Raw genomic sequence first — 16,403 nt, 5'->3', positions numbered from 1 at the left:
TGGCTCATGTATGAAAATGAAGAACGAGGTGATAAAGACTTGGGAGTGTAGTATATCAACAGATTTATTTATGAGCCTGCAAAGCTCACCAAATTAGCTTAAAAAAAGCCAGGAAATTTTAAAGATCATGTTTCTGAAATTCCTGGGAGTAGAGCTAATTTTAGATTTAAATAATGACTTGAAGACTCAGTCTCCCCCACGTTTCTTTTTAACTGTAGCAGGGTTGGTTTCAGCTTTGTACTTCAGGTGGTAAATCTGGACAGATTGCATTCATTTATTAAGATTTAGTTGAGGAGAGAAGTGATCTCTTAACATAGCTCAATGGAATCTCTTCTTGTATGAAGTCATGACCCTGGATTGTCACTATGGCCCAATGTGTCAGTTGTGGATCACAAGGACATGTATAGAATGAGGAGTATTATTGTCACTAAGTGGAGCATTTGGGATAAAAATAAGATGGCACACTGAAGAATTTCAGGAGAAAATTAGGTTACTTTGGGAAAAATGGTAAATGGACAACTAAATTTAGATTAAGAAAGTTTCTTGAAGACCCACTGTCAACAGAAGTTTAAACAAAAGAAATTAAAATGAACTATGTTGGAAGTGAATTTTACAATGGGGGGAGGAGTTGAGGGGAAGGAAAACTGGAAGAAAATGAGGGACGGGGTAACTATGTTCAACAAGAAATGTACTTATCACCTTACGTAACTGTAACCCCTCTGTACATCAACTTTACAATAAAAAAGAATAATGATAGAGCAATACATTAAAGAATTAAAGGAAGTGGTGCCATAGCTCAAGTGGTAGGGCATTAGTCTTAAGCACAAAGAGGCTCAAGGACAGTTCCCAGGCACTGAGTTAAAGCCCCAGGGTCGAAAAATACATACATACATACATACATACCTACATACATACATACATAAGGACAAATTAGAGTGGGATGATTTTTCACAAACATCATATGATGGAATACACTAATATCAGAATTTAAAGGAAAAATATTCAATTATTTTAGTAGTTCAACAGTAACAATGACTCAAATCTGAAAACATTTTTAGTAAAGTTGAAGTCAAATTTCATTACACATTTTGGATACATACTGTAAATCACAGGCCACAAAAGCAAAATAGGCAAATGCAATGACACCCAACCAGAAAGCTTCTGGCAGAGCTCAGGAAACAATACAGTAAGTAAATGAAAACACAGACAAGGTCCTGGGAACAAATATTTTCAAACCATATATCTGATACAGAGGATTGATTATTCAAGATTTGTTTTATTTGTGGGCCATTTATAAGGCAAATCTATTCTTCTATCTCAAGGACATAGGAAATCAAATAAAGCAGCAGCCATGGAGATCCATCTAGAGTTCAGCCTTTCCCCAGCCTTTGACTCCTGGCCTCTCTATTTCAAATAGTACCTACAGCTTGGATAGGATCTGTTGTATATTTCTGTTACCATTACTTTGAATGTGTGCTAATTATCCAGAGGCTTTTCCCCAAGGATTTCACACGTGCATATGTAGATTGACTATCTCACTTACTTTTACTTTCCCCTTCACTCAGATTTACTCAGAAAAAGAGAACAATATTATATTCTACTTCAGTGTTTTGCATTGAAAGTTTTTAGGTTATACAAATTCTTACATTATTATTATGAGTTCTTGTTACAGACAACAATAGTTTTTTGGTTTCTTTTCTTTTTCAAAACTGTGGCTTTGGGCCTTTTGCTAGTTTAGATTTCTTGCTCACAGCTACTGTTCTACCACTTGAGCCATGTTTCTAGCCCAAGTCTTTTGTTCATTAATTGGCAATTAAGTCCTAGGCAGTTTTCTGCCTAGGTTCGCTTCAAATCTCTATCCTCCAGGTCTCAACTTCCTGAGAAGCCAGGATTACAAGGGTGAGCCACCAGAGCCTTGTAACAATACTTGTGTGGATAACAGAATTATTCCAAAGGGGCTCCTTTTTTTTTTTTTGAGGTCCTGGACAAAGTGCTTTATTGTTCCATCTCACTGAAGACAGTACACAGACATGATGTGAAATTGCAAATTGATTTCTGAAAGCATGGAAAGGCTTGAAATTAGAATGACCTGAAGTTTCTTCATGTGACCTGAAAAACTCAAAATATACCTGTCTCCTCCAAAAGAGGGCCACAGACAACTAGTTTAATTCTTGGGGCAGAATGTCTGGTGCCAGCTTGAACAGGTTCTAAGTCTGAGATTTTTTAGCTTGAAATTTTTTTTTTTCTGGCTGGATTTTATTTTATTTTTTTTCAAATTTTTATTATCAAACTGATGTACAGAGAGGTTACAGTTCCATACATTAGGCATTGGATACATTTCTTGTACTGTTTGTTACCTTGTCCCAAAGAGGCTCCTTTTCTGGGCTTGAGACATGGTTGAAGTGGTAGGCCACAAATCCCTACTATATAATCCAAGCAAGTGCCAAGCCCAGAGTTCAAATCCCAGTACCAGAAAAAAATTAAAGATTTAGACTGGTGGTCAATTTAGATGTCTACAGGTAGGATCACGATTTTCTAAAAAAAAATATTCCTAGATGACGCTTGTATTAAGTTCCACACAACATGCAGCTCAAAATGAGGATAACGGTAGAGAGAAGGAGCTGACATTGGCACTGGCCTGCATCTATCATGCACGGGATCCAGAATGTCCCATGATCACTGGTTCCTGATACCAGTGGAATTAAGGACCTAAGAGGAAGAGCAGAAATCTATTATCCAGAAGGATGATGCAGCAGCACATGCAGGAGCAGAAGAGTATAGTAATTTCTCCTTTAATATTACTGAGCTATGTAATGAGATAGGGACCAGGGGGGTCTGCCACAGGAATAGTTCAGCTGACAGACTGAAGGTGAGAGAAGCTCCTCCCTCCAGCATCCATAAAACATCTCTCAGGATAGCTAACTCCTGTGGCCCAGTGAGCTGGTACTCTGCCAGTACTTTTCCCACCCCCAACAGACAGGTCATTGGAAACTTAAGATTCTGAAAAAGAAAATTTCATAGGTCAATTAGAGTGAAAACAATCCCCTTCGGTCCTGTGCAGAATTAATCCTTGCTATACAATCACACAGAACAATATAAATGGAAAAATACAAATGAATGGAGGGTTAGTTTGTAATGTAATCTAGAAAGATCCACGGAAGATTAGGAACACAAATTCTCTAGTGTGTTAAAAGAAAAACATCAGACGAATTGAATTTAATAATGTACTTCAGAAAGGAACAACTCGTTAATATGTCAGTGTACTCAAAATTAGAAGAGGTCCAGAAAGTTTACCATACAATGTAAGCAGGGCAGACTAAGAAGAAAAATAATCACCTGACTGATTATAGAAAGGCGTGTCGTGATGAATCAATTGCTTCATTTGTGATCCTATCAGTTGACTATTTTTGATTGCCTGACTTAGTAGCATATTATTGGCTGAAACCCATCTATTCATTACAAAAAAAAATGGCACTCACAGGGAAATGGACAGCACTAGAACAAATCATGTTGAGTGAGACGAGCCAAGAACAGAAAGCCAAATGGTGCATGGTTTCCCTGATATACAGGTGTTAGAATCAATTTGCAATGAGATATGAAAAAGCAAACAGGACCCATTATACCAATACACAGTGAGACCAAAAAGGACAATCTTGGGAGAAATGCACCAAATAGTAAGACCCAAGCACTAGTTCATATGTACCTAAAATAATATACAGACTGAAAAGAACTCCAAAGATAAGGAAACAAAGGACCTGTCTTTAATTTCTCTTATAGTATTTAGAGGACCTTTATTCTTTACCTCACATATAGTATATATGCGTGCATATCTGAGAGAAGATGGGAGGAAAGCACAGAATGAGCAGAAAGTGGGTGAAAAAATTACAGAAGAGGGGTACCAACAGCTGCAAGGAACATTGGTGAACGCGAACTAAGCAGTTAAGGAGCACTAGGAGAAGGGAAGAAATGATACAAAGGGAACAGATGATACTAAACAAAAGGAGAGAAATGTACATATCACCTGACCTGGAAGAAATTGTTTTATTGTTAATGTTCATAGAGTTCATAAGCTTTGTAGATTAGAATGACGATGTCCATCACTGGGAAGGTAAAAATAAAATGATGAAAGCAGGGGTGGGGTGGGTTGGGGGGAGGGAAGGTGGGAGGAAGGGGTTAACAAGTATGACAAGAAACATACTACCTTACCTAAGTAACTGTAACCACTCTGTACATCATCTTGACAACAACAACAACAACAACAACAAAACTGCTGTGTTTCCTATTAATTTGCATCCTAAGTTAGGATGGGTTTTGTTACTTAGGTATTCATTGTACAAAAAAGGCCCCAGGGAAATGGCCTTTTGATTGTTTAATGCTAGGGATTTATTATTTAAGAGGTAATTATTAAGTATTTACAGAGTTAGTATTATTTGGCAGTCAGTGACAGAAAGTTAATTTTGCAGTCCCACTTTCAACAAACTCCAGAAAGATCAGTATTTTTCAGACTTTAGTGTATGTGCAACTCTTCCCACTTCTCAGTGAGCAAATTAAAATGCAGATTCTGAATCTAAAGGTCTTGGAATAAGCCTGTGATATGTTTTTATTTAACATGTAACCTGCTAGTTCTATGCTGTTGGTTAATGGAATACAAGTTATATAGCATCACTATTTCATATTTTAAGAATATGTGAAAAGAAATAGCTGAGTGATCACTGAGCTTCTGGGGATTAAACCCAGGTTCTCTCACATGTATGCAAATGTTCTTCCATGAAGGTATCTTCACGCTTTTGCATTTTTTGAGGTATCTTTTTATGTAGCTCATCCTGGAGTTAAATTCAGATCAACTTCCCTCTGCCTTTTGAAGACTGGTTTTACAGACATGTACCACTAGGCACAAATGATAATTTTTCCATTAGGGAAGTTTTTAGTGGAAAACTAAGTCTACATTAAGTGTTATTAATCCATTCATCTATGGACTTATATCAATTAAATTACAAAGATGGGTATGGCCTTTTGATCATTAATACAGCTGGCTCTCCATTTTAATGAGTTGCATATTCATGAATTCCAGAGATTCAAGCAATCGTGGATCGAAAATAGAAAATTGTGTCTAAACTGTACATATATAAGTAAAAGTGTTTTTTTTTAAATGCTGGTAGTAGATCTTGAACTCAGGACCTTGGAGCAGACCTTGTACTCCTGTGTTCAAGACTAGTGCTCTAACACTTGAGCCACTAATTTTGGTGGTTAATTGGAGATAAGAGTCTCACAGACTTTCTTGCCCAGTCTACCTTTGAACTGTGATCCTGAAATCTCAGCCTTCTGAGTAGTTAGGTATAAGCTACACTACCTGGCTAAAGATTTTCTCCTTGTCATTATTTCCTAAACAATGCAGAATAACACACATACACACATCTATATTAGTATACAAGTAATGTAGGTATAATATGTAGTTTATAAGTATTGCACTTTTTGTTGGTCTCAAGGGGTCATCAAACAAACTCTCATGGATACTGTTTGACAACTGTACCAGCTTTGTTAAAATTTCACATCAGATTGCATGTTGCACTTAATATGCACAAAATGAAACTTTACCATTATTTTTGGTTGTTTTTACTTAAGATATTCTAATGAGGTGCAACCAGCATAAATTATATTAAAAACTCTATAATAATTAAATATAGGATTATTTAAGGAAAAGAGGCAAAGGTAGCTGGGGGCAAGAGTTCCTAGATTTATAACTTACCTAGGCACTGGTAATATTTTGTAAAAATTATCCTCTCTTAGTTTGTGTTATTTAACTTTTAGAAGAATAATTTGAAGAGCAATAATAAATTTGAAGAGAATAATAGGAAGAGCAAAAACATTTGTACAGTATGCACCCCTGTCCCCAGCCACACACTGCTAAAGCTTCCTGTAAAGTCAAAGACATCCTGATAGGAGGACATCGGTTAGGGATTTTTCTTATGGGTTCAGAAGTCAAAAATGCTCAGTCAAAGCCAACTTGCCAGTCATTCTAAAAGCTGTCAAAGCAGGTTTCGTGGAAACAATTGCTGCTTAACTTTGGACTTTAGACAAAGGAAGCTGACATCCCAGTAATTTTATTGAGGGTAATTTTACTTCTAAGTGTGAAAGCAGTTCACATGTAGCTTTGATCTATGTTTAAATAGTGAGCAACTTCCCTGTTGTGTATATTGTTCCTCTGAAAACATTAAAATTATATGATGTGGTGCCTATGTAGTTTAAATGGATTGCCAGTCCTCTTGATGAATATGTAGAAATGAAGTGATGGAAGATCTAAAGCAAATAGATTCAGATAGATATTTTAAAAAAATGTAAATGTGCTTGTGAAGTTGCATTGAGGACTTGTGTGTTCAGACTCAGTTTCTTTCCCTAGCATTTATTTATTCATTCAAACAATATGTACCTATCAAGTAATGGCTATGAAAGATACACTACACAGAGAGCTTGGCAGTATTGACAAATGCTTAGTGAGTACCAGAGGTTGGCCACAGGAAGTGGAGGAGGCTGTATCCCAATGGCATACTGGAAGAGCAAGAAAACTACCTCAGATAAGGCATGTTTCAGGAAAAGTAAGTTGGTCAAGAGAAGGGAAAGAGCATGGGAGATCAAGAGAACTACCCACCTATCATATTCTTCACATTGTTGATTACACAAATGCTGCCAATACAATTTTAAATCATACTCTAATTGCCCATTTTCATAGTGTTGCCAAGAATTTGTTGTAAAAATTCTCAAAATGTAAAGATGATCTGTATCCTGGGTATTAAGATGGGTATGGTGGCTGTAAGAAGGGGGGAGGTATATGAGAGGTGGCCAAAAGAAAAGGAGGAAGGACAAAGGGAGAAAAAAATAAAGGCAAAATGGGAAAAAATGAAGGACCAACTATATATCTGCTCTCGAGAGCAACATTTTGGAGAGCTAGGAAATTCTCTAAAGGGAAGCAGAGGAAAGTTAATTAAAATCTAATTGCTTCTGCCATGGTCTTGCCTGTTATGACCAATATTAATTTTTTTCCTATGATGTTAAATGCTATCTGAGATAGTATAGGACAGCATTAAAATGAGGAGATGGCCATTTGCACAAATGACCTACAGACAAAGGATTTTTTTGCACTGAAGTAGACTATTACAAGAAAATTTCAAGTTTGAACTTTTAAAAAATGCAGTTATAATGATAACTACAACAGAAGGTACTGTTATTTTGCTTTCTTCCTGACAATTTTAGTTGTGTGATTCCACAGATAGTTGCTAATAGGTTTCAATTATTTGGGTTGGTAGAGGTATTCTAATTTGGAGTTGGTAGGAAAATCTAGGAGTGAAGCCATGCAGAGAAAAAGGCAGACAAGAAGTAAAACAAACTATGAAACAATGGAAGGGAGGTAAGTAGTGAGTAAGGGGAAACCATGAGTACTTGAGGTGGTAAGGAAGATACTTGAGAAAAAGAAGATCTGCCAATTTTAAGTGTATGGTATGACTCATACTCTGACACCTCTTTAGGGAATCTTCAGTTTGTTAAACTCTGTTACAGTTATAAGTACTATGAGAGATTACTTTTAATTTTGTTGCTATTGAATAAATATAAGATATTGGCTTTATTTTCTGGCTAAAGTTGGTTTTATTTTCTGGATCAAGAGTATATTTAAGGAAAAAAGCCAGAAAGGTATCAGAATGATAGCTTTGATATCAGAATGCAATCCTGGGAAACAGTTGAGGTCTTAGAGTTTTGTTACTTTCATGAGACCTAGAGTTAAGGGGACAGTAAACACTAGCATTATTCTTCATTGCAAGGAAATCTTTGCTAGTAGTTCAGCAAGGAACAAATGTAACGTCTCTGGTTAGAATATAGATGGTAGACATCCTGAAATTCTAATTTCAGATGTATATGCAGTATAAATACTTACATATGACTATAAAATCCTATTCACTAAAGACCATATATATTTAAGGAAGAAATTCCCATTTTTGTTTCTTTGGTAGTATTTTTTTGGCTTGAAAAATATATTTGAAAATTTGGCACTTCTTTCAGATTATGTATGATTTGTAGCAAGAAATTTGACTATGTTCCTAACTGGCCCCTTATACTTACTCAAATTAAAGAGCTTTTCCGGGGCTGGGGAATATAGCCTAGTGGCAAGAGTGCCTGCCTCGGATACACGAGGCCCTAGGTTCGATTCCCCAGCACCACATATACAGAAAACGGCCAGAAGCGGCGCTGTGGCTCAAGTGGCAGAGTGCTAGCCTTGTGCTGGAAGAAGCCAGGGACGGTGCTCGGGCCCTGAGTCCAAGGCCCAGGACTGGCCAAAAAAAAAAAAAAAAAAAGGGCTTTTCACCATTCATTACTTAGATTAGCCCTATAGTGTCCAGGTCTACTTGTGGAGATAACAATAGAACAAAGAAAGGAAATTCTGAAAACTCACAGGCTACATTTTCTATGCATTTAATTCTTCTCAGTAAATTAAAAATCCTTCTTCAGTAACAGTATAAATAAATCCATAGGGCGATGTTTTCTGTTTTTACCAGCAATTCATAGCAAGCATAGGTAGGGAACATGAGTACAAGGGAAGGCTGTCTATGGACATGGGGCTGGATACAAAGTTCAATGGAAGCTATCCAAGTGAGTCCACAAAGTTGACAAAGAGCTAATTTAGGAAAATGAATCAAATCTAGTAGAGGTTAGATAATGTAGTTGTAATCACTCAGGTATGTGACAAACTCAGCAATGTTCTATGGGAGGGAAAAGCCAACTGTGCCAAAGGTGGAAAAATTAAAATAATTCCTACCTGAGAGCTGAGGTCACGGAGATAATGAACATCTTTATGCCCAAGTTAGAGGTTGAGAATTTGCTATTTGAATTGCATTGTGAACAGGAAGATGTAAAGCCATGAGTGAGTATGGAAACTGGTATTTAATCCTTATTTTCTAAGTACCTTGAAAATTGGGAGAGCTTCACTGGCCATACCATAGACAAGGGCCTCATACCCAAAATATGCATAGAACTCAAAAAACTCAAAGAAACAACTGCCCTTAACAGCCCTTAATAAATGGGCTAAAGACCTAAAAAGAGTCTTCTATGAAGAGGAAATGAGAATGGCCAATAGACACATGAAGAGGTGCTCAACATCACTGGCCATAAAAAATTTTCAAATCAAAACAACATTGAGATTCTACCCCCCGCCCCCCAGTGAGAATGGCCATTATTAAGAAAACTAACAACAATAGATACTGGAGGGGATGTGGCCAAAAGGGAACCCTACTATACTGCTGGTGAGAGTGTAAATCTGTTCAACCACTCTGGAAAGCAGTGTAGAGGTTCCTCAAAAGGCTAAATATAGAGGGGGCTGGGGATATAGCCTAGTGGCAAGAGTGCCTGCCTTGGATACATGAGGCCCTAGGTTCAATTCCCCAGCACCACATATACAGAAAACGGCCAGAAGCGGCGCTGTGGCTCAAGTGGCAGAGTGGTAGCATTGAGCGGGAAGAAGTCAGGGACAGTGCTCAGGCTCTGAGTCCAAGGCCCAGGACTGGCCAAAAAACAAAAACAAAAACAAAAAGGCTAAATATAGAGCTCCCCTATGAGGAGGTAACAAGTTTGATAAGAATGTATGAAACTGTAACCCCTGTGTACATCACTTTGACAATAAATAAATTACTTTAAAAAGTACCTTGAATATCCTATGTTCTTTTTATTTTAACTTGAGCTTCTTTCAATTTGTTTTTAGAAGAGAAATCTAATAATCTTCTCCAAACCATTTGGCTTTCATGTGCATATGACTTGTCATGTGCTCTGATAAATGCATTACTACTTTAACCTAAAAAAAAGTAGATACCAGTCCAACTGTTAATTTTTTGTTTTTATTTTTGTATGTGTGACTGGTCGTAGGACGTGAATTTAGGGCCTGGACACTGTCCCTGAGCTTTTGTGCTCAAAGGTAGCCCTTTACTACTTGAACCATGGCATCCTTTCCTGCCCTTTTTATGTGTGTTTAATTGAAAATAAAAGTGTCATGGATTTTCTAGCCTATGCTGGTTTTGAGCCACAATCCTCAGATCTCAGTGTCCTGAGTAGCTAGGTTTATAAGCATGAACCACTGATGTTCATTTTCCAACCATTAATTTTAAACTGATCATTTTTATTGCTTTTTTAAATAGAAAGAGGAGACTTTGATTTTTTGTAAACATTAATAGAAACCTGAAAATATATTGCTTGCTTCTGTCTAACCTTCAAATGTTCTTTTCTTAAAAAAAAAAAAAAAAGAACTGACAGAATTCCAGTGTTTCCTGTCAAATGTTCATAATGGAAGTTGCCCTTTGAGAAGTCCTCGATTTTGACTTTGGATATATTTGGCAACATGTATGTCAGTGTCAGCCTTCTTGTTTAGAATAGGTAAAGCTTGAAATTTTACATCCTGGGAATGGGAATTTACTCATAATTATTTTACTTACTTGAGAAAATTTCATAGTTAACATCTTAAGGTGCCCTTATATTACTCTGGCTCAAATTACTACATATTAAAATTTATATTTACTGAGAATATAAGAGGTTAATGAAAGAATTAGAAAAGCGGTCTAAAGCTATTTTTGAGGTACATACATATATGTACATATATGTATACATATGTATGTGTATTATATATTTTCTACATTTAATTTGTTTGTGTTTTAGTGGCCTCTGTGCAGTCAGATTGGAGTTTCAATTTTAGTTTTGTAATTGGAAAACTGTATTGCATTAATAAATTTACCATTACTTTGATACTTAGTTTATTTATCTAAAAAATTATTCTTTGCAATGATATGGGAGGATTGTATGAAAGAGCATGTTTGAAAATTTGTTATGTTATTAATACTTACAACCTGAAATTATTGAAGCGTGTTTTGGCAATACTGGATTTTGAACTCAGAGACTCATACTTTGATAGGCAGGATGTCTACACTTAAGTCATACCACCACGGTATGATTTTTTTGCTTGGGCCAGCCTGGACCATGGTCAATTTATATTTCCTTTTGGAGCTGAGCTGACCGGCATCCACACCATGCTCAAACTTTTGTTGGTTGAAATGGATCTTGTGATCCTCCTGATCTTCCTGATCTCAGCCTCTCACATAGGTAGGATTACAGCCATGAACAACCACATCCAGTTGAGGCATTTTCTTTTTAATCTATAGTATGATCAATTTCTAGCCATTGTTAATTATGAAAGATATATTTTGAAGTATGGACTTTTACAAAGGCATAATTTGCTAATATACTTAGCATCCAAAAAACATTGGCCCATTTATTTATCAACATAATAAAACTCAACAAATGCTAATTGGAAAAGGGGGAGAAGAATGTGAATATGGTGGATGTGGTGAATTTGTTCAAAGTGCACTGTGTATATGTATGAAAATAACACAAGAAACCTCTTATGTTAAAAATATGTTAACTCAAAAAACTTAAAACAGAAAAACCCAGTAACATGAAAAAATTGAGGAACAACAAAAATATCAAACATGTGAAAAAATCCTAGCATACCAATTATCAAAATGAAAAAAATACTTTGTGGTACATACATATATCATGAAATCTTATATATCAGTAAGATAAACTACAATATAAAATCTCATGAACAAATTGTTGAAGAACAACAGGCAGAACAAGTTACAGAAACCCACAAGAATCATTATATTTCCAGGGAGCTTTACATGAAAATCTAAAACTCTCTTTTAAAAAGAAATACATACATCTTTAATAAATCTGTATGAAAACAAGTAATAATAAAACACATGTTAGTGTTCCAGCTAGCTTTGTATAGCTCCTAAGGAGATAATCTTACAGGAAGACTAAAATTCTACTTCCAAAAATCTCTGGAAACACATGTTAGATTCCTTTCCCTTTAGTTTTCAATGACATCTTAGTAAGAATACATACATAATAATGTTAAACCTAACAGGAATATTTATTCATACAAGTCTTGGGGAACTAAGTATGTAATATACTATAGAGCAATAATTGTATGGAGGTTATCTCTAAGATGTTCGTAAATCATTAATAGAAAACAACATCCATAATAAAAACTGAAAAATAATTGTAAGGTATAAAGAAAGGGCATTATTCATTAATATGAAATTTTTTTTTTTTTTTTGGCCAGTCCTGGGATCAGGACTCAGGGCCTGAGCACTGTCCTTGGCTTCTTTTTGCTCAAGGCTAACACTCTGCCACTTGAGCCACAGCGCCCCTTCTGGCCATTTTCTGTATATGTGGTGCTGGGGAATCGAACCCAGAGCCTCATGTATACAAGGCAAGCACTCTTGCCACTAGGCCATATCCCCAGCCCCTAATATGAAATTTTTCTTTAGGTAACAGGAACTTACTTTGTTTTGAAAGGTATTTCATAGTTTATGGTTTACAATACGTACCGTTATATATATTACAATATTTGATGTATGCTGATTTCTAACTTAACAAAGTGGTAAGTACAACTACACTACTGATGATTGAAAAAATTCTGACACTGTAAACCATCATGTTATAAAATACCAGATTACCTCAAACCAGTTGTATTTCTACTGATGACAGTGAAGTGAAAGTTCATGTCGATAGTTTTGGGGCAGTAAGTAATATCCTAAAATATTGTTTCCTTGTCCAGAAAACAAACTGAAAAAACCGAAGGCAAGAATGAACCTGATGATTTACACAATGTAACTATTCATATTAAAAAAGCACATGGTATGCTCAAAGAGAAAGAAGCCCCAGAGAAGTTTGCAGAATTTCTGGCTATCTTAAAGAAATTGTGAGTTTTAAAATAATATATCACTTAATTTAGTTGAGAAATTATTTTTGTTTTTGATGGTACTGATGGTTTTTGATGTTTTGATGGTACTTTATACTGGGGGTCGCCCACTTGCTAGACAGTGTTCTACCACTTAAGCCATGCCTCTAGTCTGGTTATTTTTGAAATGAAGCCTATTAAATATTTCTGTCACAGCTAGTTTCAAACTGGCATCCTCCATACATCAGCTATTAGTTAGCTAAGATTATAGGTATGGATCAGTTACTGATGCAGAATTTTTGAAAATATTTAAAATAGAGTTGATTATACATAAGCATGCTTTTGTTACAATATATAGTACACTTGCTTAATTCAAGATAGCTAGAAATACTGGAGACCGCTTGAAGATGATCACTATTTACTACCCATTCATTGTGTATCCCTGACATATTGCTGTATTTTTGATTCATCAACTTAATTTTATGTTGCAAGTAAAATGTGCAATGTAAATTTATGTGAAATGATACTTGGAGTCTCTTCACAGAATTTAAACTTTTCCTATTTTAAGGCATTGAAATAAAATTATCTTTAACTTCCTAGATTTCGTGTGAGGTTTGGGATATGGTTTCTTGGAGGAGTAGGGTGAGGAGGAAAAGGAGGAGGAAGAGAATGAAAGGAGGAGAAGTTGAAGGAGAAAGAGAAAAAGAAAGAATGAGGAAATACAAGAGTGAAAGGAGCAGGAACAGAGGATTAAATTAGAGTGGTTACCAGAAGTAGTGTCAGATTTTTGAATCAAATTAAATTTGAAGGGGAACTATGAGAAAATGTGATATTGGAATTAAGATTTATAACAGCAATAATAGAATGGAATTTTTCCCAAAGGAAATAATAATGGCCTGAAATACAAAATTAAAACTCTGACATTTTTCTTTGGAATGAAGTACTGGCATTGATTGTATATTTGAGAAAATATAAAAACTATGAGAAACTTTGAGAATGGCCAGTTTTCTTATGATTCCAACTTTTTTTTTTTTTTTTTTTTTTTTTTTTTGGCCAGTCCTGGGCCTTGGACTCAGGGCCTGAGCACTGTCCCTGGCTTCTTCCCGCTCAAGGCTAGCACTCCGCCACTTGAGCCACAGCGCCGCTTCTGGCCGTTTTCTGTATATGTGGTGCTGGGGAATCGAACCTAGGGCCTCGTGTATCCGAGGCAGGCACTCTTGCCACTAGGCTATATCCCCAGCCCTGATTCCAACTTTTAATAGCAAAACATAATAAAAAGTAGAAGTCACTTTTTAGTGAAACAGGTGTGAAAGATTTATATGGAAGGAAATCACAACCATTTTCTATATAAGAGGGCAATTAAAGTGATAAAAACATGAAATCCAACCAGAATGGGATCAGTTAATCTGTGTGAAACATACTTTATTTGTAAGAAAAGCACTAAAGCTCTGTGACTATGTCATAGCAACATTCATTTTATTAAACTACATTGAGGATTATTACAATATATAGAAAATATTGACAGCTCAACAATCTATGAGTCATTCATCACTGATTTCAGACCATGCTTGGCTGCAGGATCCCCCTCTTTATGACAGTAAGGAGGTAGAAGTTTCCAGAGAATGTAGACTCTGATGGTGATGAAAGAGATATTTCAGCAAGCAGTTATGCTTTTCCAGTGAAGTGTCAAAAGACATAGAAATCAATCTAGGTTGGTGTTAGAATGAAAAATGCAAATGGCTAAGAAGTCCTACTGCAGTCTTAGCAAAGGACTGAAGTGAAAATTAGGAACTATGGTAGAAGGTTGTCCATGTACAGGAGAAAATGGGCAAGAAAATCAATCTGCTGCTTTATCCTTGCCGGAACCTCCATGGATTCTTGTAACATGTTTGGAATACTCAGCATAATAGGTACGGGTCAATGTCAATGTCTAGGACACATTTCCTCAGTCCTGAGACCATGGATGAATGAGTACAAGAGATCATGAGGTTGCTTCAATCTCCTATGAATGGATCAGAGTTCATCAGGTAGAACTCTTTAGTAAGTGGGCTATGACAGCTCTTTTTAAAAAAGTACTGTAAATGTGGGGTTACAGTAACATAAGTAAGGTAATGAGTATATTGTTTTTTAAATAGTTACCCCTCCCTCATTTTCTCCAGCTTACCACTCCCTACTCCCTTTTCCCAACAGATTGTAATGTTCAATTCCAGTATTGTGTATGACAGCTTTTGAATTATAGTCAAGTAAACAAGAAGGAAAATAACCCATATGTGATGCTTAATATTCACACGAAGCTTTAAAATTGTGCACATAAACATTTTACTTATCTGGCTGCTTTGAGGTAGCTATGATAAATGGATAGGTAAAAGGACAATTTGAATGCCAAGCCCCTAGTCCATGTTTGCTTTGTGGGACACACTTCCTGTTTGCTTGATACACTAATATACTACTTTTTATTGCTGTGTGACCAATTATCACATATTTATGGACTTAACACAACATGTGTATTTAATTTGTCTATTTAAGATTTATTTGGTCTTCTGCACAATATCTTAAGGTTTCAATTGAGGAGTGCTCTATTCAGTGTTTATTTCTGGATCATGAGCTCTTCTTGCAAGCTTATATTTAGAATTTAGTTCCTTTTAATTGTAAAATGACTATCCCTGTTTTCTTGCTGGCTCTCAGTTGGGAGATCTGTCAGGACATCTCCAGGAGACCTCAGAAATCCTCCCCATTTGATTGTCTCATGCTTTTATTTATTTATTCTACCACTTGAGCCACAGTGCCACTTCTGGCTTTTTCTGTGTATCTGGTGCTAAGGAATCGAACCCAGTGCTTCATGTACACGAGGCAAGCACTTTACCACGAGGCCATATACCCCGCCTGTCTCATGCTTTTATGTCTCAGGTGTTTTCGGTGCTTTCATCTTCAACCCAGCAAGGATGAGACTCTATTTCTCACCTTAAGCTAAGATAAAGTATAAACCTAAACATTGACCTAAACATGTGCCTATCTTTGACACATGATGTTAGAAGCAAGTCTCTAATTCTACTAGATGACAAAACTCAAGGAAATGGGGGTGGAGATTTATATTGTTTGTTGTCACTTTTAGTAACATTACCAGTCTTCCTGTGCTTATCACATCTGCAGTGGGTTTGAATGCTTTACGTGTACAACCCAAATTTGCTTTGTGGTAGATTAGCTGTCCTGTCTGTTGCACTTTGTTTACCTCTGACTGAACCATGATCAGGTTGATGAACTGTTTCAATCAGGTGATTGAACAAAATTTAAAAGGTAGTTACCTAATAGTTTCCAAACTTTCTTGCTATCTTGCTTGAATCTTTAACAAGAAGAAATTTACTTTGAGTAACAGCAATCTATTTCTAAAATGCAAGTATCCCTGTAAAAATTAGAAACTTATTAAGTGTTGCTAACTTGGTGTGTTATAGCTTTGTAACTTCAACTAATTCATAACATCTACATGTAGCCAATAGCTCTGCTTAGTGCTAGACAGACATCTTTGAAGTGTCAAATCGCTAGAAAAGGCATTAAAACCAAGGAACTGGTGCCACCAATGAGAATTGATTTGAGTAACTAGATTGATTTGAGTAACAGTAAAATCATTATGTAT

The 16,403-nt window shown here is 36.1% G+C and overlaps 1 protein-coding gene across 1 annotated transcript in view; it reads left to right on the top strand.

The window, feature by feature from the left end:
• The window catches only part of Cnbd1 (cyclic nucleotide binding domain containing 1), a 285,819-nt gene that overhangs the window by 33,447 nt on the left and 235,969 nt on the right, over positions 1-16,403 (top strand). The window contains exon 5 of the mRNA XM_048358771.1: positions 12,650-12,793. Within this exon, the coding sequence (XP_048214728.1) occupies positions 12,650-12,793 (144 nt within the window). The remainder of the gene's footprint in view (positions 1-12,649; positions 12,794-16,403) is intronic.

Source organism: Perognathus longimembris, chromosome 12 (assembly GCF_023159225.1).
Source record: "Perognathus longimembris pacificus isolate PPM17 chromosome 12, ASM2315922v1, whole genome shotgun sequence".
In the NCBI taxonomy this organism is placed as follows: Eukaryota; Metazoa; Chordata; class Mammalia; order Rodentia; family Heteromyidae; genus Perognathus; species Perognathus longimembris.
Note: the sequence above shows the minus strand (reverse complement) of the source record. Positions and strands in the feature narration are given on the sequence as shown.